At 45.7% G+C, this 23,067-nt stretch overlaps 1 protein-coding gene across 1 annotated transcript in view; it reads left to right on the plus strand.

Moving 5' to 3' along the window:
• The window catches only part of SFMBT2 (Scm like with four mbt domains 2), a 219,042-nt gene that overhangs the window by 166,059 nt on the left and 29,916 nt on the right, over positions 1-23,067 (plus strand). Inside the window, exons 12-15 of the mRNA XM_008705414.2 lie at positions 13,568-13,681; positions 15,197-15,239; positions 17,115-17,185; positions 19,330-19,469. Coding sequence (XP_008703636.1) covers positions 13,568-13,681; positions 15,197-15,239; positions 17,115-17,185; positions 19,330-19,469 — 368 coding nt within the window. The remainder of the gene's footprint in view (positions 1-13,567; positions 13,682-15,196; positions 15,240-17,114; positions 17,186-19,329; positions 19,470-23,067) is intronic.

Below are 23,067 nucleotides of genomic sequence, written 5' to 3' on the forward strand. Positions count from 1 at the left end.
CCCAATTCTTAAAAAGAATGAAGAGCAGCAATATTTAGCGTATATTTAACATTTTTGACGGCCTTCGCTCCTTGGATATAAATTTTTCTGGTTTTCTTTGGATATAAATTTCTGTTTTTATAGCAAAGAAATGTAAGGTAGCTCACATTAACTCTTAATTCTCCAGAGTGCTTTCTTACCCTGTAGCAGTGAAATCAGCATTAGGGAGCAGATCAGAAAATAGATTGTCCATTTTTTTCCAGACCTTACACACTTTAAAAAAAAATTAACATTTTGTAGCATATTATCTACCTGGAATCCATGGTCAAAGTCATGTGTTTGATCAAAAAAGTAAAGTCCCATTTTGTCTCTTTGTTCTTGCTTGAATTTTGGGGTTTGTGGGTTTTGTTCTGTTTGGGACCTTCCTGAATATTACTTTTAAAGTCACAATGAGCTTAGTGGCACTAATTTCTCATTGTTTCACAGTTTTATGTATATAGTGTTTTCTGTCCTCAGTCCTGGGAATAAATGCTAGAGATTGGCCATGGTCACTTTGTGGCTGTTAAATCATTTTTATGATGTTGGTGATTCTGGTTATAGACCCATTTGTAAACTTGACACTGTAAATGCAGAAAGTACTTCATAACAATTTATTAGTTATTTTTATGCATTAAATTGATCTGAAGTATTTTTAACACATGGCCAATTGACCACTTTGAGGTAATTAAAATGATCATTTTTAATCTAGTTGACTTCTCTTGAAGTCAGTTCTTTAAGTATCTATGAAAGAGCTAATATCGAAGAGTGGGCAATGAATGAAATATATGAGATTGAGGTGGTATTATTTCAGATGTATATTTGAAAAGAAATGCAAGCTCTCACAGATCGCTGATGGTTAGCAAGCAATTTATGATGATGGGGTTTTTGTGTTTTCTCTCCTGTGTTAATACTCTGCTCGAGGTGGTTATAGCTACAATTACAGGCATTATCCGTGTAGTAGGAGTTGCTCTCAGTGGTAATGCCTCCAGCATGACAGCCGTGCATCCCCACATGCCACGTCACTTTACGTGCCTTCCAGATCATTGTCTCCGGGGATAGGGTGTGGGTCTTCCGCCGAGCCTCCATTCCCTTCCACCTGTCCTCACGGCGCCCCCGCTCCCTTCCACCCGTCCTCATGGTACTTCTGCTCCCTTCCTAAGAGGGCTTAGATCTTTGCCTTCCTTGGCTTCTCTTATCCCCGTTATTAATGTTTTCCTCCTGTTCAGAAGAGATGGGATAAGCTCCATATTCATGAATATATTACTTTTAGTCTTTTGGCTGAGGCAGAAATTCCTTTTATGCCATTTATGCCTTTTATGTGACCAGGAGGCTTCATTTCTGCAAAGTTATTTAACTCTTCTAGGTGATGCCACTACAGAAATTTTTGAAGAGAGCTATGGAAGGGGACACCAAAACCCGGTTTTGCCATTGGGAGTCTGTTACACGTGAAAACGGGCAGGGGACTCTCAGCTGGTGCTCTTGTGATTAGAGTGTAGGGAGGGAATGATGCCCTATAGGAGTTCTTAACCCACTGCTTTCAGTTCCGTTTGTAATAAAAATAAACACACAGAGGACCAAAAAACAAAAACGACCCAGAATCCTCAGGTCTGCGGAGAAGTATCAAAATCTTTTTATTTTTTTTTTAAGATTTATTTATTTATTAAATAAATTTGAGAGAGAGAGAGAAAGACAATGAGCAGGAGGGGCAGAGGTAGAGGGAGAATCTCAAGCAGATACCCTGCCGAGCGGAGAGCCGTTGTGGGGCTCGATCTCACGATCCTGGGATCGGGGCCTGAACCGAAACCAACAGTCGGCTGCTTAACTGACTGCACCACCCAGGCACCCCAAGAAGTATCAAAATGTTAAGAACAGGGAGCTTCAGTCATATCCAAATTAGGTTATTACCAACGTCTCCTGATCTTTATTTTTTGCTGCCCTCCGAAATGAAATCTAGAGAAAATAAAAACTTTCTGCACTGAGTCCTGGAGAAACATCGTATGTCAGTGTCAGTCTGTGAGTCTGTGCCATGTACAGCTTTGGGCAGAAGCTTCCTAGAGTTTAGGAATCCCATCCTATCACTGTGAGCTTCACATCTCACATCGACAAGCACAGAACATTCAGGGCTGCGTGTCAGTGCTCCCAGATTTCCGCTGATGAGAGCTGTCAAGAACAGCCTGCAGACCCTCGAAGCCTGAGCCTCGTGTAGAATTTCAGCAGAGGTATTTAAACACAAAAGGCAGAGACAGTTCAAGGACGGGTGTGAGCTCTCCTTCTCCCCTCTTGAGAAATGCACGTATTTCGGAATGGTCCAGGGACGTTTCCTGATTTATCTGATTTTCTCTTGGCTTCTTGGCTGTGGCAAGGATGGCCTGCCTCTGTTGTTTTCCTGTCCTCCACTTGCTCCAAGTGTTAGGCCAGAGTCCTGAGCCAGGGCATCCGGGTTGTTAGGAGTGGAAACGGGAAGGTGTAGACCCTTCACATTGGGTGCATGGACTTTCCACATGAGCCTATTTGCTGCTCTTGTGGTTTCCCTGTTGCCATGCTTCTGACTCTAAGTCTCTCTGCTTTGTGTTTTCTAGAGAGTAAACCCCCAGCTGCCTGCCGGGGGGAGGCATCACCTGGCTGTGCACAATCAGCAAGGGGATTAGTGGTCTAACCGCTTCTTAGGGAAACTTGGGATCAGCCGCCCCTCCTCCATTCCAGCCCAACCATCCTTTGCCTCTCCAAGGCTCCTAGTCTGTCCGCTCCCCGTCTGCATAGGGCCCAGAGGCTGGACTGCCTTGCTTCTTGCCTTCCTTGTCCTCTCGCTTTGTAGAGATCTGATGAGTGAATGAATGAGCATGTGAGCAAATCAATGAATGAATGAGATAACATGCTAAGTAAGGTTAATGAGGTTTCTCGCTTGAGCCCCACATAGCAAAATTGATTCTATGAGGCATAGGGATGAGGGCCCAAACCAGGGGGGCATGAAGATGTATTTAGTGGAAGGCTTAGGTAGTTCCTGTACCAGATTCCTGGAAAATTCAATCTGTTTTGGACCAAATGATCTTACTAGAACTGAGAGTATGTTGAAATTCCTAGAATGGTCCCAGTTCCACAACAGATTTTTGCGTTTGTGATGAGACAGGCCCCTTTGAGACTCTGACGAATGCTGTGGACATTCAGGAAGATGCAGTTACACACATATACAGTTTTTGATGCAGCTTCAGACCATCCATGGACCGTCTCAAAACAATTCTTGGATGGACCTCCTTGGAATTCATGGACCCTAGATTGGAACCCCTGCGGGAGACATTCTCAGGATATATTAATAGATGTGAGTTCTGTGTTGTCTACTGTGTGGCTTTGAGCCATGGCTGTCTCCTTTGTTTTAAATCCAATTAAATTATAATTTCAGTTCCTCAGTTGTGCAGTCTGCAGCCTGGCGTTCACTAGTCACGTGAGGCTAGATGCCTCTGTTTTGGACAGCACCGTTCTAGATGCTCTGCTCGAGTGAGAAGTGAGCTCCTTAGGCCTGTCGAGGCTCAGAACTTGGATTTTCTTGGGGTGTGGGGGCCGTAAAATGCAATCTACTCTGATAAGTAGCTCAATGCCAGGCTGTACATTTCATATATTATCCAGGGGAAATGAGATTTTAGGTTTCAGAGAACTTAGAAAGTAGAGGGAGAGTCTGTCTGCTCCAGGGTCGGCCAAGAAGCACAGTAAGTGTTTTGAGCAGGACGGGATTGTGCCAGGAAACAAGATGCCTCTATGATCGTTGAGAAGGCTCTTCATTTCAAGGGCACGTTGGCCTCTCAAGGGCAGGAAGCTTAAACCACTGGCCTGCCATGGGCTTCAACTACAAAGTGTGAGGATACAGTGGCACCACTGCAGCGTCTCTAGCGACCCTTGGAGCTTAAGAACAGAAATGGAAGTATCGAGTCCAGCTGCTACACCCTTCAGGGACTTGCTTGCTGGCGGCAATAACTGAGGAAGATCACCCCTGCCTCATGCTGTCCTCCCATGGGTAGAAAACCACCGGTGGAGCCTGCTTTGTCCCTGGGATCTATCGTGCAGGAGTTTTGTTTTTCAGATCTTCGTCCCTGTTGGCAGAGAGGAAGGTGGGAATTGGCGCCAAGAGCCTATCAGCCATAACCAGCATTCCCTTTCTCTGCCTCGTCATAAAAGAAAACCTGGTTTTGTGGCAAATAGAATATACAAGATCTTAGATCACATAATGACATGATGGAGGTGTATTCTTTTCATGGAGGTAGCTGGTAAAGCATTTATTACTTTTAAACAAAGTGACGATGCAAGACACACCGTGTTCACTCTACTCACATTTGGGCGAGCATCCGTGCATCCGTGGGGAGATGGTGCATTTGCTCAGACGACTGCACCCCTGCAACTCGTGATTACACTCCTGCCTTCCGTCCTCCTCACACTCCTGTTTTGTGTTCCTCTTGCTACGAAGGTTGATATATATTCTCCATCTCTGGCTTTGGTTGGTTGTTTTTGTTTTTTACTTATGATGCTTTTTCCACATAAGTTTCCCCACAGTCACTGATAATTCCCCATCAGTAGGTTGTCCCCATCTCTTCTCCTCCTTGCAGCATTTGACCTACATCGTCCCCTCTTTCAAAGCCTTTCCTCCATCTTTTCCAGAATACTGGGCCAGGCAGGTTTCTCCTCCCCACGGACTCTTGCTTCAGTGAGCATTCTTGGCTTTACTTTGTTCAGCCTCCCTCACATGTAGAGGTCAGAGCTCTTCCACGTGCTTTTCTTTGCCTGTGCAATCTCGTGTCTCTGTGGCTTCGGGAGCAGTGCTGTGCCGACAACTCCAGCGCTCACAGCAGACCCGCCCACAGCTCCCAGTTTTAGCTACGAGCAATGCATCCCCATGTGGACGCCAGCGTCCCCCACCTAGACGTCACTGTTGTTAACCTGATGTTTGCTCTGCTCAAGTTTCCCCTCTGACCCACGCGAGAAACCAGGAGACTGTCCAAGCCAGCACATGGCCACTCATGGCCTACCGCCATGACTGGGCGTCCCTTCAGCGCCCACTGCCCCTGCCTGGCTCAGTCTTCGAGTCTCACGGCCCCACTCTGGCTCAGGTCTTCATCCCCTCCTCCTACAGTTGTTCCCTGGTGCTCCGCCACCTTCATGGGAGCCTGAAGAGTTTGCTTTGTAAAATCGCAGCCGTTGTCTTCCTTCTCATTCTCAGTCCATCCGTATGTCTCCTGGAGTCAAGACTCCTATTCCACCACGTGGATTCGGCAGCCCCCTCCTGACAATACGTCTGCTTCCTAGATGTGTGATCTTGAGTACTTAGAGTTTAAAACCTTTTTTCCTATTTGTACAGCTCTATAAAATATATATACAATCATGGATCCTGCCTTATAGGATGGGAATTAACATCTGTAAAGGGCACGTGATAGTAAGTGCTCAGGAAGAGGACGTGGCTGATGAGCACACAGAGAGGCAGCCCCTTCTCACGTCAGCTTTACCTCCCTGCACAGAGCCTGCGCTCCATCAGAACAGAGCACTCACTGTGTCTGTAAACATCCTGATACCGTCTTTGGCGTTGTGAGCCGTTTTACAGGGCTGTGCTCCTCTATCTTTGCCTATCACATCGCACAATATTTGGACAAGAGTTTATGTGCACTTTGGTCACTTAAATGCTTGCTGAATAGTTGAGAGGAATAAATAAAATCTTGTGTTTCTGAACAGGAAAGTGATTTAAGATATAGCAGTCCCTTAAGAACTGCTAGCTGGTTCTTTGAAAGAATTAATAAGATGGATAAACCCCTAGCCAGACTTATCAAAAAGAAAAGAGAAAAGACCCAAATTAATAAAATCATGAATGAAAGAGGAGAGGTCATGACCAACACCAAGGAAATACAAAAAAATTTAAGAACATGTTATGAGCAACTATATGCCAACAAATTAAGTAATCTAGAAGAAATGGATGCATTCCTAGAAACGTATAAACTACCAAAACTGAAACAGGAAGAAATAGGGAACCTGAACAGACCCAAACCAATAGACCCATAACCAGCTTCAGCCCAATTGAATCAGTAATCAAAAATCTACCAACAAAACAGAGTCCAGGGCTGAATGGCTACCCAGGGGAATTTTACCAAATATTTAAAGAATAAATAGTACCTATTTTTCTGAAGCTGTTTCAAAAAACAGAAATGGAAGGAAAACTTCCAGACTCTTTCTGTGAAACCAGCATTACTTTGAGTCCCAAAACCAGACCAAAAAGGAGAATTACAGACCAATATCCCTGGTGAACATGGATGCAAAAATTCTCACCAAGATACTAGCCAGTAGGATCCAACAGTATATTAAAATGGTTATTCACCAAGACCAAGTGGGATTTATTCCTGGGCGTGGTAGAACATTCGCAAATCAGTCAACATGATACGTCATTAATAAAACAAAGGACAAGAACCATATGATCCTCTCAGTTGATTCAGAAAAAGTATTGGACAAAGGATAGCATCCTTTCTTGATTAAAACTCTCCACAGTGTAGGAATAGAGGGAACACACCTCAATATCATAAAAGCCATATACGAAAAGCCCACAGCGAATATCTCTCAATGGGGAAAAACAGAGATTTACCCCTAAGGTGAGGACCCACTTTCACCACTGTTGTTCAGCATAGTACTAGAATCCTAGCTTCAGCAATCGGACGACAGAAAGAAATAAAAGGCATCCAAATAGCAAAAAGAAGTCAAACTCTTACTCCGCAGATGACATGAAACTTTATGTGAAAAACCCAAAAGACTTCACCCCAAAACTGCCAGAACTCATACAGGAATTCAGCAATGTGTCAGGATATAAAATCAATGCACAGAAATCAGTTGCATTTCCATACACGAACAATGCGACAGAAGAAAGAAATTAAGGAATCGATCCCATTTACAACTGCACCAAAACCATAAGCTACTTCTGAATAAATCTAACCAAAGAGATAAGGATCTGTACTCTGAAAACTATGGAACACTTATGACAGAAATTGAGGAAGACACAAAGAAATGGAAAACTATTCCATGCTCATGGATTGGAAGAATAAATATTGTTAAAATGTCTATGCTGCACAGAGCGTTCTACATAGTTGGTGCAATCCCTATCAAAATACCATTGACGTTTTTCACAAAGCGAAACAAATAATCCTAAAATTTGTATGGAACCAGGAAAGACCCCAAATAGCCAGGGGAATGTTGAAAAAGAAAACCAAAACTGGTGGTATCACAATGTCAGACTTCAAGCTCTATTACAAAGCTGTAATTATCAAGACAGAATGGTACTGGCACAAAAACAAGACACAAAAATCAGTGGAACAGAATAAAGAACCCAGAAATGGACTTGCAACATTGTGGTTAATCTTTGACAAAGCAGGAAAGAGTATCCAATGGAAAAAGGACAGTTTCTTTAATAAATGGTGCTGGGAAAATTGGACAGCCACATGCAGAAGAACGAAACTGGACCGTTTCCTTACACCATACACAAAGATAAACTTAAAATAGGTGAAAGACCTAAATGTGAGACAGGAATCCATCAAAATCCTAGAGGAGAACACAGGCAGCAACCTCTTCAACCTCGGCCACAGCAACTTCTTGCAAGACACGTCTCCAAAGACCAGGGAAACAAAGGCAAAAATGAACTATTGGGACTTCATCAAGATAAAAAGCTTCTGCACAGCAAAGGAAACAGTGGACAAAACTAAAAGGCAACTGACAGAATGGGAGGAGATATTTGCAAATGTCTTATCAGATAAAGGCTAGTATCCAAAGTATACAAAGAACTTATCAAACTCAACACCCAAAAAGCAAAGAATCCAATCAGGAAATGGTCAAAAGAGATCAACAGACATTTCTCCAAAGAAGACATCCAAATGGCCAACAGACACATGAAAAAATGCTCCAAATCACTTGTCATCAGGGAAATACATACAAAACCACAATGAGATACCACCTCACATCAGTCAGAATGGCTAAAATTAACAAGTCAGGAAACAACAGATGTTGGCAAGGATGCAGAGAAAGGGGAACCCTCCTACACTGTTGGTGGGAATGCAAGCTGTTGTAGCCACTCCGGAAGACAATATGGAGGTTCCTCAAGAAGTTAAAAATAGAGTTACCCTCTGACTCAGCAATTGCACTACTGGGTATTTATTCACAGATGTAGTGAAAATCCAGGGCACATGCATCCCAGTGTTCATGGCAGCAATGTCCACAATAGCCAAACTGTGGAAGGAACTGAGATGCTCTTCAACAGACGAATGGATAAAGAAGATGTGGTCTATATATACAATGGACTATTACTCAGCCATCAGAAAGGACGAGTACCCACCGTTTGCATCGACATGGATGGAACTGGAGGGGATTATGCTAAGTGAAATAAGTCAATCGGAGAAAGACAATTATTGTATGGTTTCACTCATATGTGGAATATAGGAAACAGCTCAGAGGATCCTAGGGGAAGGGAGGGAAAACTGAATGGGAAGAAATCAGAGAGGGAGAAAAACCATGAGAGACTCTTAACTCTAAGGAACAAACTGATGGTTGCTGGAGGGGAGGGGTTGGGGGGATGGGGTAACTGGGTGATGGGCATTAAGGAGGGCAGGTGATGTGATGAGCACTGGGTGTTATATGGAACAGATGAACCTCTGAAACTAATGATGTACTGTATGTTGGCTCATTGAATCGAAATTTAAAAAAAACAACTACCTTGCCAACTGAATTTTAAGCCAATGAAATATTTTATACATGTAAGCTAACATTCAAAATCTCTTTGGCCTTTTTTTTTCCTATGCTTGGTTCAGTCCAGTAAACTACCCTCCACAGCATCATCTGCGTGAGTCCTATTAAAATGCACCTTCCTCGGACCTAGTGCATCTGAGTCCCAAGCAGGATCTGGGAGTCTGCATTCTAACGTCACCCTTCCCAGACGATTCTTCTGTGCGCTAGGGTTTGTAAAAGACTCTGTGATCTAATGGGCGAGGTGTGGCATGGTTTAAAGGAACTTGTGTTGAGGCGACCTCTTACGGCTAGGACACCAGGTGCGGAAAACTGCCCCTTAAGCCTTCCTGTAATTTGTGGAAAAGTCAGGTGGTTAATAAGCATTTCACAGAGACTTGCAAAAATCGAACAAGGGAAAATGCAAATGGGAAAGTAATTATATTTCAAGCCAGTGTGGGTGGTTTTAAAGTCTTTAAAAGGAGGTATGGCCTGCATGAGACAATTTTGGGAGAAGCTGCCTCAGCAGATCAGGGGCTGAGAGCAATGTTTCCTGAACATTGAAGAGGGTGGTCGGAGAGTGGGAGCTGTCTGTGGGCACGGGCTTTTAATCCTCTCAAATCTGTTTGGTGCCCAAAGCTGGTGCTCGATTAGGTCCTTGGTGGCCCGCAAGAACTGGCGCCGTCTGTCTTAGGCAACGTGATTGGGGGGAGGGGAGGCTTTTGACTGGGGGCGGGGGTGCTGGGGGATCGCCTCTCCAGAGGCTTTGCTGCAGGATCCCACAGAGTTTGGGCTTTCGAGCTGTCGTTGTGATGGATGTGACTCAGGCCCGACCACCCTCCTGTTGTCATCTGCCCACAGAGAGCAGATCGGGCTCCTTCCCCTTCTGTGGGAGGCGGCAGTGGCTGCCTCATCCCGGGAATTCTGCAGGAGAGATGTGGGGCCCGAGTAGGAAAGGGACAGATGCTAATCAGACCGAGCCAATACAAACCCAAAACAGAAACACAAATAAGAGAAAGAAAAATGCCATCTGCAGTGCCTCTCGAGTTAGATTATTTAGGGTCAAATCCTGGATCAGCCACTTGCTGCTCTTTGATCTTTTTCTGTGCCTCAGCTTACTCATCTATAAGATGGGGCTGTCTCTGGTCCCTATCCCTTAGGGTCGTTGTGAGGATTAAACATTTGGGAAGTGTTGTGCCCGATGTCAGCGCTTCCGAGTGGTTGCAGGCCTGTGAGTGTCTGTCTCTCCGCACACACGTTTGATCCCATTTCTGCTGTTTTCCTTCCAACTGCCTGTTTCCTGTCACATCTTGATCTTGCTGCCCACGGTTTTGCCCTTTTCTTTATTCCTTAGGAATTTGGCTCCACAGCTGATGAAGGGACATGGCAGACTAGTTTTGTAGCTAGGTCTCTGCAGATGGAAGGAGCCGGACAGATGGCCCCCGGGGTTTCCAGCACCCAGTCTTGCTTGTCCCTGGATCACTGGGTCACTTTCTCTTCTCTCGCGCCTTATCTTTCCATTGCACGCTTGAGCCCATCACAATTTGCTGTGGCCTTTGACTGTTAATGAGGGTACTGAGCAAGGCTAACTTGCTTCCTTAAATACCTCTTGCCTTTCTTCCTTCCCTCCTTTTAAGGGAGGTGTGGGGTTCCTTCTGACTCTCTTCCCAAAGCCTCTGCCTTTCGGAGGGCAGGTGGAACTTTGTGGGAGGGAACGGTATCCAGTGAGGGGATGACACAGTCTCAGGATATGGCAATTGCAGAACTATTTTAAGTTCCAAAGTGACTCTTAAAGATTTATATGCTTTGTGAGTATGGAAGGAACATCTTTGTCCTCTTAGCAGCAGAATGATTCATTATAGTTTGGTTTTATTTCCTGTTAAGGTCATTAATCTGGCCTCTGTGGCAGTACGGTCCATGCATGAGACTCCTTTCTTCTCGGAGTGTTTTGTGTTATGTGGTTATCGTGGTGATAGTGAGGTTGCGATTGTAAATTAGTTGATTCGTTCACAAGGGCCAAAAATACATGAAAGTATCTGTGGTCAGAGTCTCTGTCCTACCCCTGCCCCCATCCCTCAGTGTCCCAGCTCCTTTCCCAGCAGATACCCACTGTATTAGAATTTTACGCTTTCTTCCATATTTGTTTTATGCACATATAAATATATGTTATTTCCCCCTTTTTAAACAGATGGTAACATACTATATATATATATGCAGTGTTCTGTACTCTGCCTTTCTTTGACTCAACATATACATATATATCTTTATATGTAAGTATACAAAGAGGTTTCTCATTCTTTCTAATAGTGGCAGAATATCCCATCCTACAGTGTACCATTATTTGTTTAAGTACTTCCCCATAGGTGGAGATTGAGGTTTCCCAGTGGTTTTTGAGATGAAGGTTCTGGATGAGGATGAATGAGTAGAATCCATATTGACAGATGTAGCTGAAATGAAGTCTGAGGTTGAGTATGACCTTGTGTTGTTCACAGAGGGTGTCCACTAAAATGGTAAGACTGTTGCAGTAGTCCCCTAAGCTTTGCATAGGTAGTTTTGGAAATCCTAGAATAAGCAAGCAGAATCGCATGCATTTCTAATGGATTAAAATAATGGGTTATTTTTTGAAAAGATTATTCCAAGTCCAGCCAGATGTATCTGGATACATAAGGTTGACAAAGGGACATAAGGAATTGGTACCCATCATTCAGAATAGGATTGGAAAAGTTTCACGGTCAGGAAAATGTTCCTGGGAGGTAGATAACCGGCTTTTCCATCTGTTCCTATTTAATAGATGCCTTAATGGCTTAGATTTGAAAGTGCGAGGAAGGCAGGGTTATCTTTCTTGAGGACATAGTCGCTGACACATTGCAGCTAATAAATATTTGTTTTGAACGGAGAGCATGATCAAAGAATTTTAAAGTATGGTAAAGACGACCATATAAATATATTACTGTATATGTTGTTGTGGAAGTGTATGTATTAAAGCATTAATATCAAGTGATATTTGAAGCAGCAGAATATTGGAAGATGAAGGTCATGATTCAGGAAGGAACAGGCTATCAAGTTCACCTTGTGCTTCTTTTCCAAGTACTACTTTGACCTTGAAAATCTTATTTGTACCTAAATGTAAGTCTGGAGATACAAATGTATGTCGTAGATGAATTCAGCCGTTAGCAAACTTGTTGAGTAACTAAGAAACACATGCTACTTTTGTGAGTTTGAAGATGAGGTAACAGCTCGAGGACCCTCTGGAGAGCCATGTGCCCTCTGGGACAGGAGCAATCATTAGCACATTGGAAGCCACCTGGAGAGTTTCTTTACTTCTTGCCTTGTTTTAGACGTCGTCTTGTTTATTTGGTGGTCTCTTTGGCAAGTAGGTTACGTACTGGTTGAGTCGTAATTGGAGACAGAAATGATTTCCATTCACTCGACTGTGTTGAGAAATAATCCCCATAAACCTGCTTGCATTCCTTTAGTTCATACATCCTTCAAATTATGGGCAAATGAAGGGAAAAGAAAGTTAGGATTGATAATATTGTTCGTTTTTGGGGGGGAGAAATCAAAAGTTGGAAGTGACTACTGGTGGTGATAATATGTGTGTGTCAGCGTGCTCAGGGCACTTGAAATGCACCGGTACGCTAGGTTAGTGCTAAATTGGAGCCCACGTGTATCAAACAGCGTGCTCCATTTTCGCAGTGTCCACTTGACCACGAGAAGTCAGGGGTAGGAGCCAATGCAACGAGCGTCCCAGTTACAGTGGTTGGGACCATTTTGTGTCTGCTGGAACTGAGCTTCGTGAAGTTACTTTTTTGGGGGGGATAGGATTTCAAATTCATGGGTTGTAGTGTGGAGACGCGGATGCGTGAGGGGTTCTACTGCGTTGTTTTCATCTTGATTCTCTGTGAAGAAAGGGGAACAAAGCAGGAGTAAGTGGTCAGAGCCAGTGGGTCCCTATTAATAGAGTTCCTGTCTTTCGATTCTTAGTTCACGGGTGTCTTCCTTCAGTGGTGGTGGTGTGGTTTTCAAAGAACTGTTGATTCAGTGTCAGATTTTCTTCTTTTCACTAGTTTGCTAGGTTCCAGACGTATCCTCTATGGCCAGATCTCCTTGAAACCTTTGCTCCCGTGACACGCAGATTTCCTCTCTCTTTCAGAGTCTCTGAGCCGTGGTGTCGATTGATCACAAGGCAGTAGTAGGATCGCCCAACGGGGTGATCGTTAGGCAGGTCCCGCTAGAAAAGACACTCCCGCGCAAATGGCTTTTGTGTGACATGCCGAAAGTCTGCGGGCCCCCAGTGGAGTTCGAGATAAGTAACCGCAGGCAAACCGATGAGGGAGCACGTTCCCTAGGGGAACTGTGTCGTCTGTGTGTCCCGCTCAAAATCCGCGTTGCCACGCCCGACTCGTTCTTTTCACAGTTATGTTGACTTTCGTTAGTTGGTGTTGGACACAGTGTGTCTCAGTGGCTTACACACGCGTGCTGTGGCCCCCACCCCCCGGCTCGGCCCATTTCCTTTATTTTAAGGGTACTTTTAGGAAAGGGGCAGAGGTGTTCCCTCCGCCAGTGTTTCCGTGCCCACCCCCACAACCCCCCCAGCCCACGTGCAGCAGGAAATAGCTTGGATTTTCTGGATCTCCACTTTATTTGCACCCCACGTACTCTGGCTGTTGGGTATTTCCAGTGCTGGCACCTGTCATCAGACTGCTCAGCTGAACGGTCTGGGGGTGTGTGGTCCTCATCGCAGGGATGCTTGCACTTTGTCCCCTTCTTCCAGGTCTCTGTGGTGAAACCTGTACCTGTTGTTTTGGCTTTTCCGATGCAGGTCTGCCGACCCCTGCTCCGGAGTTCATTGTGGACGTGGAGTCCATGGACATCTTCCCCGTGGGCTGGTGCGAAGCAAACTCTTACCCTCTGACCACACCACACAAAACAGTCTGTAAGTAGCGTCCAGTGGGAGCCATTGCGGACAACATTGGGGGCTTTGAGGGGTAAATACACAGTGTTGTAAAGAGACTATAGCCAGGTTGGAAAAAACAGAACTGGTGTTAGACTTCCCACGGAGCCCCAATATTTTTATCTCATGGGCGCTTTCAGTATCTTCGTGGGATGCATATTTGGAAGCATTTCACAGGTTGACAAGGTGAGTCATAATGATAGGGCAGGTGAAGGTTGCAGAGTGGCAGAGAGAAAATGTAAAGTAAATATAAGATCGATAAATATATAAAACAATATATAGATGTATATAAAATAAAATAAATTCTCCCGGTTTTGTGTACAGTTCATTATTTTGATTAGAGAAAATTTAAGCTATAATCTATGTGGTTTTTTTGTTGGTTTTCGATGTTGGTTTTGGGAAGGGGAGAGAAACTGCATGTGTGGGTTGGGGGGGAGAGGCAAGGGGCAGAGGGAGAGAGAATCTCAAGAAGGCTCCACTGTCAGCACAGAGCCCTACTCGGGGCTCAATCCCATGACCCTGAGACCACAACCTGAGCCGAAACCAAGAGTCAGACACTTAACCCACTGAGCCGCCCAGGAGCCCCCAAATATTACGTTTCTGTATTATGTCTGAGAAAGAACTGATTTTTCTCATGAGGTTTATCCTAAAAGAATCCTAAGTGGTCCTAATAATTACTGACATAACATACAAAAACTTAACTACCCTTAGCACTAACCAGTGGGATTTCAACTCTACTTTGAAAAGTGCATTATATCACATCCTTCTGATCACAAAAATACCAAATTAAAACAGTATTAGTAGTTAACCCAACAACTAACTTTGTCTGTCTGTCTCTCTCTGTCATTAAACTGAGAAGGTACCATTTAAAAATCTTCAAAACTAATCAATCTTGGCATCTTTTTATTCCACCATAATGTTTACTGAAAGTGTTATTTAAAATTATGCAGCCACTCTAGAAAACCGTATGGAGGGTCCTCAAAAAGTTAAAAATAGAGCTACCCTACAACCCAGCAATTGCACTATTAGGTATTTATCCAAAAGATACAAACATAGTGATCTGTTTAATCTTATGAAATGCAGTAAATTCTATTTAGACTTCATTTCTGATGAGTCAAAGTCTCTTTTAGATTTATTTATATATTTTAGAGAGAGAGATTGAGAAGGGGGGAGAAAGTGGAGGGGAGAGAGAGGCAGAGGGAGAGAGAGGGACATGCAGACTCCCCGCTGAGCACAGAGCCTGACATGAGGCTCGATCTCACAACCTTGAGATCACGACCTGAGCCAACTGCATCACCCAGGCGCCCTGAGTCAAAGTCTATTTTAATGCTGGAAGAAATTAAGATAAAGCTGTGGTAGGAATGAAATAACTTTCCAGTGTTTAAATTGTTTCTTTAAAACTGACACAATTTTACAGGAAGACATTTTTAAAAAACGCTTTTGCCCACTCGCGAATGAAGCTGACTGTCCGTCTGCCCTTTCTTGCCTGTTTTACAGCACAAAAGAAGAGAAAGATTGCAGTCGTGCAACCAGAAAAACAGTAAGCTTTTGTTTCTGTTTCTTTTCCAAGCACTCAGGTGATAAACTACACAGAGCTGTCTTTAGCGAGGGTAGGCAGCGTGGCTGTTTTTATCAGGGAGCTAGTTCACGCTTGGCGCAGGCGCAGAGGTGATGGTAGGAAATACCTGTTGTTCACGGCGCACCTGTTACGTGCGAGACACAGGCTCGCTCTTCTAGGGATCTCTTCTCCGGATCGTGGTTTCTCCCTTCCGTTCCACCTCGGCATAGCTGCAGGGCATCCTGGCCTCACACCCCGATAGTGAGGGGTATCACTGTCCCCACCCACACTCAGCATGCTGGCGGCACTGGTTGAGGCCGGCCGGGCAGGCAGACTGCTGTCTGAGGCCAGCTCTGCCGCCCCCGGCAAGGTGTCCTTGAGGAAGGTGCTTTATTGCTCTGCCTCCCAGTGCCCTCATGTGTGAAACACCTGTTTCTCAGGCATTTCTTGAAGATTAAATTAGATTTCATGTGAAAAAAATGTGTGGGTTGTGCAGGGTTGAGTCAGTGTAAGTTACCCCACATTTCAGTTGTAATTTTAGGGAGGTGGAGGGTATCGGGCAGTGTGCATACATGCAGCATGTTTTTGAAGAATTGCCACCGTTGGTACTATTTTTATATATTGAAAAATAGCTAAGGTACACTAAAATACACATCCATTGCCGGGTGGTTCTGTTTTCTAACAAAAATGCACTGGTGGAAATGAATTTGAGAGCAGCATTTTTTTTTTCAGGTACCCAGGTTTAAACTTAAAGTGAAATTGAATAATAACTGCATGGCTATTTGAATGTGAATAACAATTTTATGGGCATTTTCCATACATTGATGTCTAAGCACAGTGTAGCAGGTTAATAATCTGACTCCAGTTTGGTCTGGATATCATTGAAAATAGAGAGCAAATAATAAAGGGGCCCATCATTGAATCCAAATCCGAATTTGTAACTTCGTGGTCTGTGGCTCCATGCTCCCCATCCTGCACACGGCTCGGTACAGCACACAAACTGCCGGGCCCCCATCTCCAAGTCCCTGACTCAGGATGTCTTCAGTGGGGCCCGAGCATCTGTGCATCCAACAAGTTTCCAGGGGATGCTGGTCCGCTAGTGTGGGGACCCCACTTTGAGAACCAGTGCAAAGATCACCCCATGGAGAGTTCGTGATGGTTTGCTTTGCACTTGTGTCACTTTTCAGTGGTGTGGTTTCTACACCACCATCCGGGGTACCCTGTGAGACCCAACACACCTCTCTTTTCCCCGTGGCTACCTTTTTTTTTAATGTTTATTCAGCAACTTTTTACTGAACTGTAACACAAATCTCTGTGCTAGGATAGGCCTACTTCACATTCTAGGACCCATCGTTCATAGGCTTTCTTTGAAGGTCTTTTTCGTGTGGCCACGACCCACACAAGCACAGGCACCAAAAATCGAAGGCCAGGTAGTTCTCAGACACTAGTTTGTAGAAAGTACTAGTTTCTTTTATTGAAGAGAAGTCTGACTTCCATTAAAGTCTGTCTAAAATATAATGGAGGACATTATGACAATTTTATAGCAAGAGACAAAGCCAGAAGCCACCTAGAAGAACATCACTGATTAGGAATGACCTGTTGAGGGACAGACGTGCCATTGGCTTCTTAGGATCATTACAAGAATTTGGGGACGACCTCTCTGAAATATCGTACCAGTTTGTACTGCTGTTGCTGCTTGACGTATGCATCCTCTCTCACTGCGTGCTTGGATTTCCGTGATAGTCACTTTAAGTTGTGAAAAGACTTTGGAATTAGTGTTATTTAATTAGTTAATTCATCAATTGAGTTTCTTCTCAAGTGTGCGACCTGTGATAGTTGTATTTTCTTGATCAACAGATTGCCATCCACAGTGCCTGTTGAGAAAATACCTCATGACCTCTGTCTATTCTCTCACCTGGACACCGCAGGTAAATGAGCCCATTTACAGCTGGCTCTCCCTTCCCGATTTGGGAGTGGAGACATGCATGTGTTTTTAGGTCAGTATAAGAATGTCTCAACTTTAAGTTCATTCTCCTTGTGTCTGTTGCTACTTACTAACACATACCTACTTTAAAAAAAAAAAAATCTAAACCGAATTCTCTGTGCCTCTTCTGTCTCTCGGTCAGTAGCTCTAGACAGTTCTCTCCATCTGCCGGAGAAGAGTCCATGCGTTACTTGGAAATTACGAGCCCAGTTAGGGTTGTATGTCGTGGATGGTCATGTGCAAGGAGAAAGAATTGAAAATACCATTATTAGGCACTCATTTTTTTTTTTTACATTTTATGTCCTCCCACTTGCATTTTTCCATTATTGGTTAATATTTAAGTCCCCATGGGCTTTTGAATTGTTCCTTAAAACCCTCTGTGTTTGAAAGCTGAGAGTGAATAATATATGTTTTTTAATGTGTACAATTCTATATCTTATAATAACCTTTGAAAACACAAATGTGAATTCCCCGTTGACAACAAATTTGATTATAGATGTGTTTGTACATTAAATAATATATTTGATTAAGAATTCTGTTTTCTAGCCAAAGTGAAACCTGCTCTGAATTCTTCCAGGACTCTAAGCTATGCACCATGGAAGAGTCCTAGCAGTCAGAGTTGTAGTAAGGAGAGCATTTTTATGAGTAGACTTACTAAAACTGTTTTTTTCCTGAAGTTCTGGGTAGGGTAATCCTACCAAAAAATTTCCATGTATATGCAGCTGTGGACATAATTCTTTTGCCTAATTTTGTTATATAGAATTCAAACTTCAGAATGGTTGTAAAAGAACCATGTCAGCTCTTCTTCCAGAGTCTGTAATTGTTACATTACTCCTTTTGTCTTACCCTCACAAAAATAACATTTCTCCCTCGTTCCCTGTTGGTTCTTAGTTGAAGTCCTATGAGGACCGTCCTTCCTGGACTGTTAAATTACCATCCGAAACTATTAACAGTTTTTGTACAGAGATCCCACTGTTAGTGGAACGGAGCTTGGAGCAGCGTGGGGGAGGGCCAGTCTTGGCTGACAGCGAAACCCTGTTAGGGACATTGGGAAGCTTTAGGAAATACTTTACCACTTAGTTCTTCCACGTTTCCCTGTGGCCCTTTGAGACACAGCTAGACTGACAGCCTGCTGCGTTGAAAGCATAATGAGGGAAATACAGATTCGGTCCACTGGGAGGAACATTGCACATCCATGAGATTGGCCAAGTGCACGTGCCCTGCCGTGTCTGGTGTTGGCTTGGGTGTGATATAGCGGCCACTCCTATGCCAGGCTCATAGAAGAATAAATTGGGATAGTCCACGTGGACATCAGTTTGACCCCGTGTGGTACAACTGAAGACATGCAGGACCCCATGGCCGAGCAGCGCTCCTCCTCGTTATACACTTGGAAAGTTCTCTTGCCGCTACGCAGATGCAGACATTTACAGCTGTACTCAGCAGAGCACCGTGGGTAGTCCCAAGCAGGTGGAAGTCACTGAGCATCTGTCAGCAAGAGAGCGGATGGCTTGCTTGTGCTGTGTTCATGTAATGGGGTCACGCACAGAAGTGACAAATGGATGAACGGTCTGCTTATACATGTACCGACCTGGATGGATCTCAGAAACTTCAGGTCGAACAAACAAAATGTTGCAGAAAACCATTTATGGAGTATTTTTAAAATATCCCAAATACCATGCATTGCTTGTCGACACACATGTACCTGTGTGTGTGATCAGGTTTATAGACCTGCGTGGGAATGATAAACACCAGATTCAGGGAAGGGGAAGAGAAGGTGGGGCAGTTTCTGGGGTAGGAAACCCAGGGGAGCTTAGCTCTGGAGCTGGTGTGTTTTGTTTTGTTTTTTCTTAGCTGCACAGTGATATGTTAGTTGTCATTGTCTTGGTTTTAGCATCTTTTTGTGTGTCTTGAATTCTGCATCATAAACAGAAAAGTTCATTTATATGGTAGCAAAAAAATAACTTGAATCTCTAAGCTATTGGGTTTATAAGGCATTCTGATATTAAGACACAGTGGGCCTCTGGGTAATTTTGCCAGCTAATTTTTTGTTGGCTCCTAAAGCATGAGCTGTGTTGCTCTTCCCCGCAGGTACTGTCAACGGGAAATACTGCTGTCCTCAGCTTTTTATCAACCACAGGTGTTTCTCAGGCCCTTACCTGAACAAAGGGAGAATCGCAGAGCTACCTCAGTCGGTGGGACCAGGCAAATGTGTGCTGGTTCTGAAAGAGGTAAGGCGTGTGCACGGGGGTCAGTGTCGGTGTATTTCCACAGGTGTCCAAGATGTAGACAGAATTTCTGAAGGACATAACGGAAATTCGGATCATTTGAGGTGACGTTTTCCAAGCACCTGCTTTGTCTCCATCCTTGGGCTGGAGCAGGTCAGGCAGGGATGGGAAACGGCATTCCTGCCNATGAAAGACTCACAGCCTGGCCGGGGGACTAGGCCTTCCTCCCCTGAGTCCAGGGAAACCTTGCAGTGGGTTTGAGGGCTATGTGTGGGGTGAGGGCCTGGGCCTGCAGACTGGAGGTTTCTCTCAAGAGGTAAGTAAGCCTGGATGGGCGAGAGCAAGTGCTGTTAAGGATGGACACCCCTCAGCCGTGTTGGGAACGGCATTGCCTTCCCTACCGTCTGCCGTACTCAGCACCACTCCTGCATGGCGGAGGCACGGCTCAATGCAAGGTGGGCCCCAGGCCCGTGCATGAAGTGTGTGTCGCGGGGAAGGCCCAGGCCACGCATCAGTTTGATGGTATTCTTTCCCATTTCTCTTCCTGCCTTTGAGGCTCGACCTACAGAGAGAGGTGAATCCTCATTACGTTGATGGAGGCTTTCCTCTCTGGTCTGTTTTTATAGCCTCGCCACAGACCCCGTGTGGACATGGCTTGGAATTCTGGAACCATTCTTGGAATGCAATCTCTGCTTTTCTCACACATATCAGTGTTTTCTGTTAAGAAAGAGGACCCCACGTAGGTCTTCTTTATCACTACTGTACCATGAGGAATGTGTTTTAATTCCCGGGGCACGACAATCCGTTCGTCCACCGAACACATGTCTGTGAGGCCACTTCTCGGAGGCAGGCACTGTGCCAAGTACTGGGTCCGAACACAAGCCCTGTCTGCCCTCTGCCTGTTGGGGCTTCATGGCCCTGTTGGGAGATGAGTAATTCTAGGCTGGAGGTACAGCGTGCGGGGGGACACTCAGGGCACAGAGCAGAGCACTCTGGGAGCACAGGGGAGGGAGTGACAAACAGATGGCAAGGGACCCTTGCTCCGGCTTCAGCAAAGGGAGCAGTGCCTCAAACTTGGGAGGACAGCCACGGTGCACAGGTGGGTGTCCAGGGAAGGAGTGGGGGTCCTTAGGCTGGGGGCGACTCATAGGTGTGGGAGAGTATATCCTGTTTTGAGAAGAACAGAAAGGAGAGATCTGGCCTGCCTGATGGGTGAGGCAGGACTGGGTAGCTGCGTAGCTTGAGGAAGGCCTTCTCTGGTGCTGTGAGGAATGCAGACTTGCCATTCCGGAGGACGGGAGCCCTCTGAGTGACACTGTACGAACACCGTCCCCTCCACACAGGAACCTCCGTATGGTTTCAAGTGTCATTCTACTTAAAGAGAATGAGATCGTTTTAGCAGTCAGAGCATGTTTGCTTTTCTAGACCATCTTTGGGATTAGCAGTTAAAGATGTACATATTCAGAAAACAAAATCCCTTTTAGAGAGAAAATTGAGGTTGTAGTTGAGAAGAAACTCTGTAAAGAAACTCTGATTGGGCCGTTGTCGTGGTTATTTACTTGGGAGAATATAACCTATAAAATGTGCAGAGGAGGTTCCTGTCCTTCACGAGCTTCTGGTCGAGCGGGAAAGACAAACAGGCAGGTCGAGTGTAGCAGAGTGGTGAGCATCTCAGGTGCTGCGACGAGGTGGGCATGGGTATGTCGAGGTCCCAGGGAGTCCCCCGCAGTCTGTGGGGAAGGAGGCGTGGAGGAGTGGGCAGCCTTCACATGGAAGGCCTGGGGTGTCAATGGCGCCCTGGGATGAAGGCGGGAAGAACGGGAAAGAGGCTGACAGCGCCGTAAGAGTAAGGACCTTGAAGGACGGACACACAAAGGTCACAGATCTGTGTGGGCCTTGTCCTGGGCCCTTGGCAGGTGTGCTCAGCAGCCGGGCTCTGCTTTCATGTAAAGCAGCTCACCTCCCGTGGCTGGGCCCTGCCTCCTAAAAGTGGACGGTGCAGGTCGGGCCAGCTGGAGGGGCAGGTTGACCTGTGTCGCAGATGAGACATTTGTTGCTACAGAAGGATGGTGCTCGAGGCAGGTCAGGCAGGAGGGATGCCTCTGAAAGGCCACGGTGATGCGGGTCAGTGGAGGGACCGCTGGCCGGCTCTAGATGAGGCGGCATGGATCCCTGGAAATGTTAGGCCAGATCGAGGAAGAAATTAAACCAGGACTCCGTGTCACGATTCCCGTCACCTGTGCACCGAGAATTAACTTTCCGCAGTCCAGCCCGAGAGTGGGTTGTGGGTACGGTAATGCCTGCCTATGTTTGAGCCTGTTTTTTGTCAGGAGTGATCAGAAAAGAACAGGAAGGCCTGGCGAAAATACAGTGAACTGGTGGGTGCCTTTGAAGCCACCTACAAGACTATCCGTCACGGGCAAGCTCCGGTGATGAGCACGTGGCGCCGGGGCCCCGCCGGCTCTGCTCGCAAACCCCACGGCCCCAGGTTCAGCCTGGTTCGGAGGCTGGCTCTTTGGCTTTTGTATGTGAGTTTGTAGCATCAACAGTGGTTATCCCCGATCACTTCCCCGATAGGTGCCAGCAGCCAAATGTAAAAGCCAGGCCAGAGCAGTTTTCTGATGATAAAACTAGTTTTTTGCTGATGTTCAGAAAATGCATGAGGCAGGAAGAGAAGAAGAAAAAAAGCAAGCACTTCAGTTCTGTGAGTGCAAGAAAAATGTGAGCTCCCGCAAGCCAATATTTATGCTAATGTGCTTCCTTCAGCACCAGAACCTCTATGGTCTCAAATTGCATTTTACTTAAAGAGAACGAGGTAATCGGAGCAAAGACAGACCACATTTGCTTTTCAGGCCATCCATGCTGGTAAAAGCTATAGGTTTTCATGTCTTTGGGAAATGCAGAGTGATAGCTGTTTTCCCTCCGTCTGGTCTGCCTAGAGGCGGCTGACCTGTGTGCGTGCGGACAGAGCCGGCCTCAGAGAAGTTACGTGCAGGCAGAGAAGAGGGTCCTCACCTCCCAGAGGGCAGACTAGCAGAGGGGGGACAGTTCTGGCCAAAGTGAGGGCCGACACATGTCTGCTCTGGGCATCGGACCGGAATGGGGTTTTGAGGACTAAAAGCGGTTCCTGGCCTCGATTCCAGGAAGGGGGCAGCAGAGGAAGTGGCTGACCTCTAAAAGGGGGAGCTAGAGCCAGTGAGGGGTCCGGCCAAGTCTTCATCCCCACGAGGGACCCAGGACCCACAGGTCCTGAGGGGAGGGGTCAGGTCAAGCCTGTGGACGTCCCCTGAGGCTGGGGCATTTTATGGGACCCCGGGGCGTCCTTTTCTATCCCAGAGAGTTCGGCCCCCAAAGCCTGCCGCAGTGCACCAGGGTCTCCCAAAGACCCGTCGACTGTAGATCCAAGTGGCCCTCGGTCAGCTTGTGAGGTCCGTGTGTCACAGTGCTTCCGCTGCTGAGAGTGTTGGTGTTGTGTTGCAAGGGTGTTGGGGAAGCTTCTGCTGATACTTCAGATGCAGTCTCCTGAGTGGCCAGGCCCGTGATCCTGCTTCCTGCACAGCATAGTGAGGGGGTGCTGCGTGCTTGTGTCCGTGTGTGAAGG

This window comes from Ursus maritimus, unplaced genomic scaffold, assembly GCF_017311325.1.
Source record: "Ursus maritimus isolate PB19 unplaced genomic scaffold, ASM1731132v1 scaffold_31, whole genome shotgun sequence".
NCBI classification, from domain to species: Eukaryota; Metazoa; Chordata; class Mammalia; order Carnivora; family Ursidae; genus Ursus; species Ursus maritimus.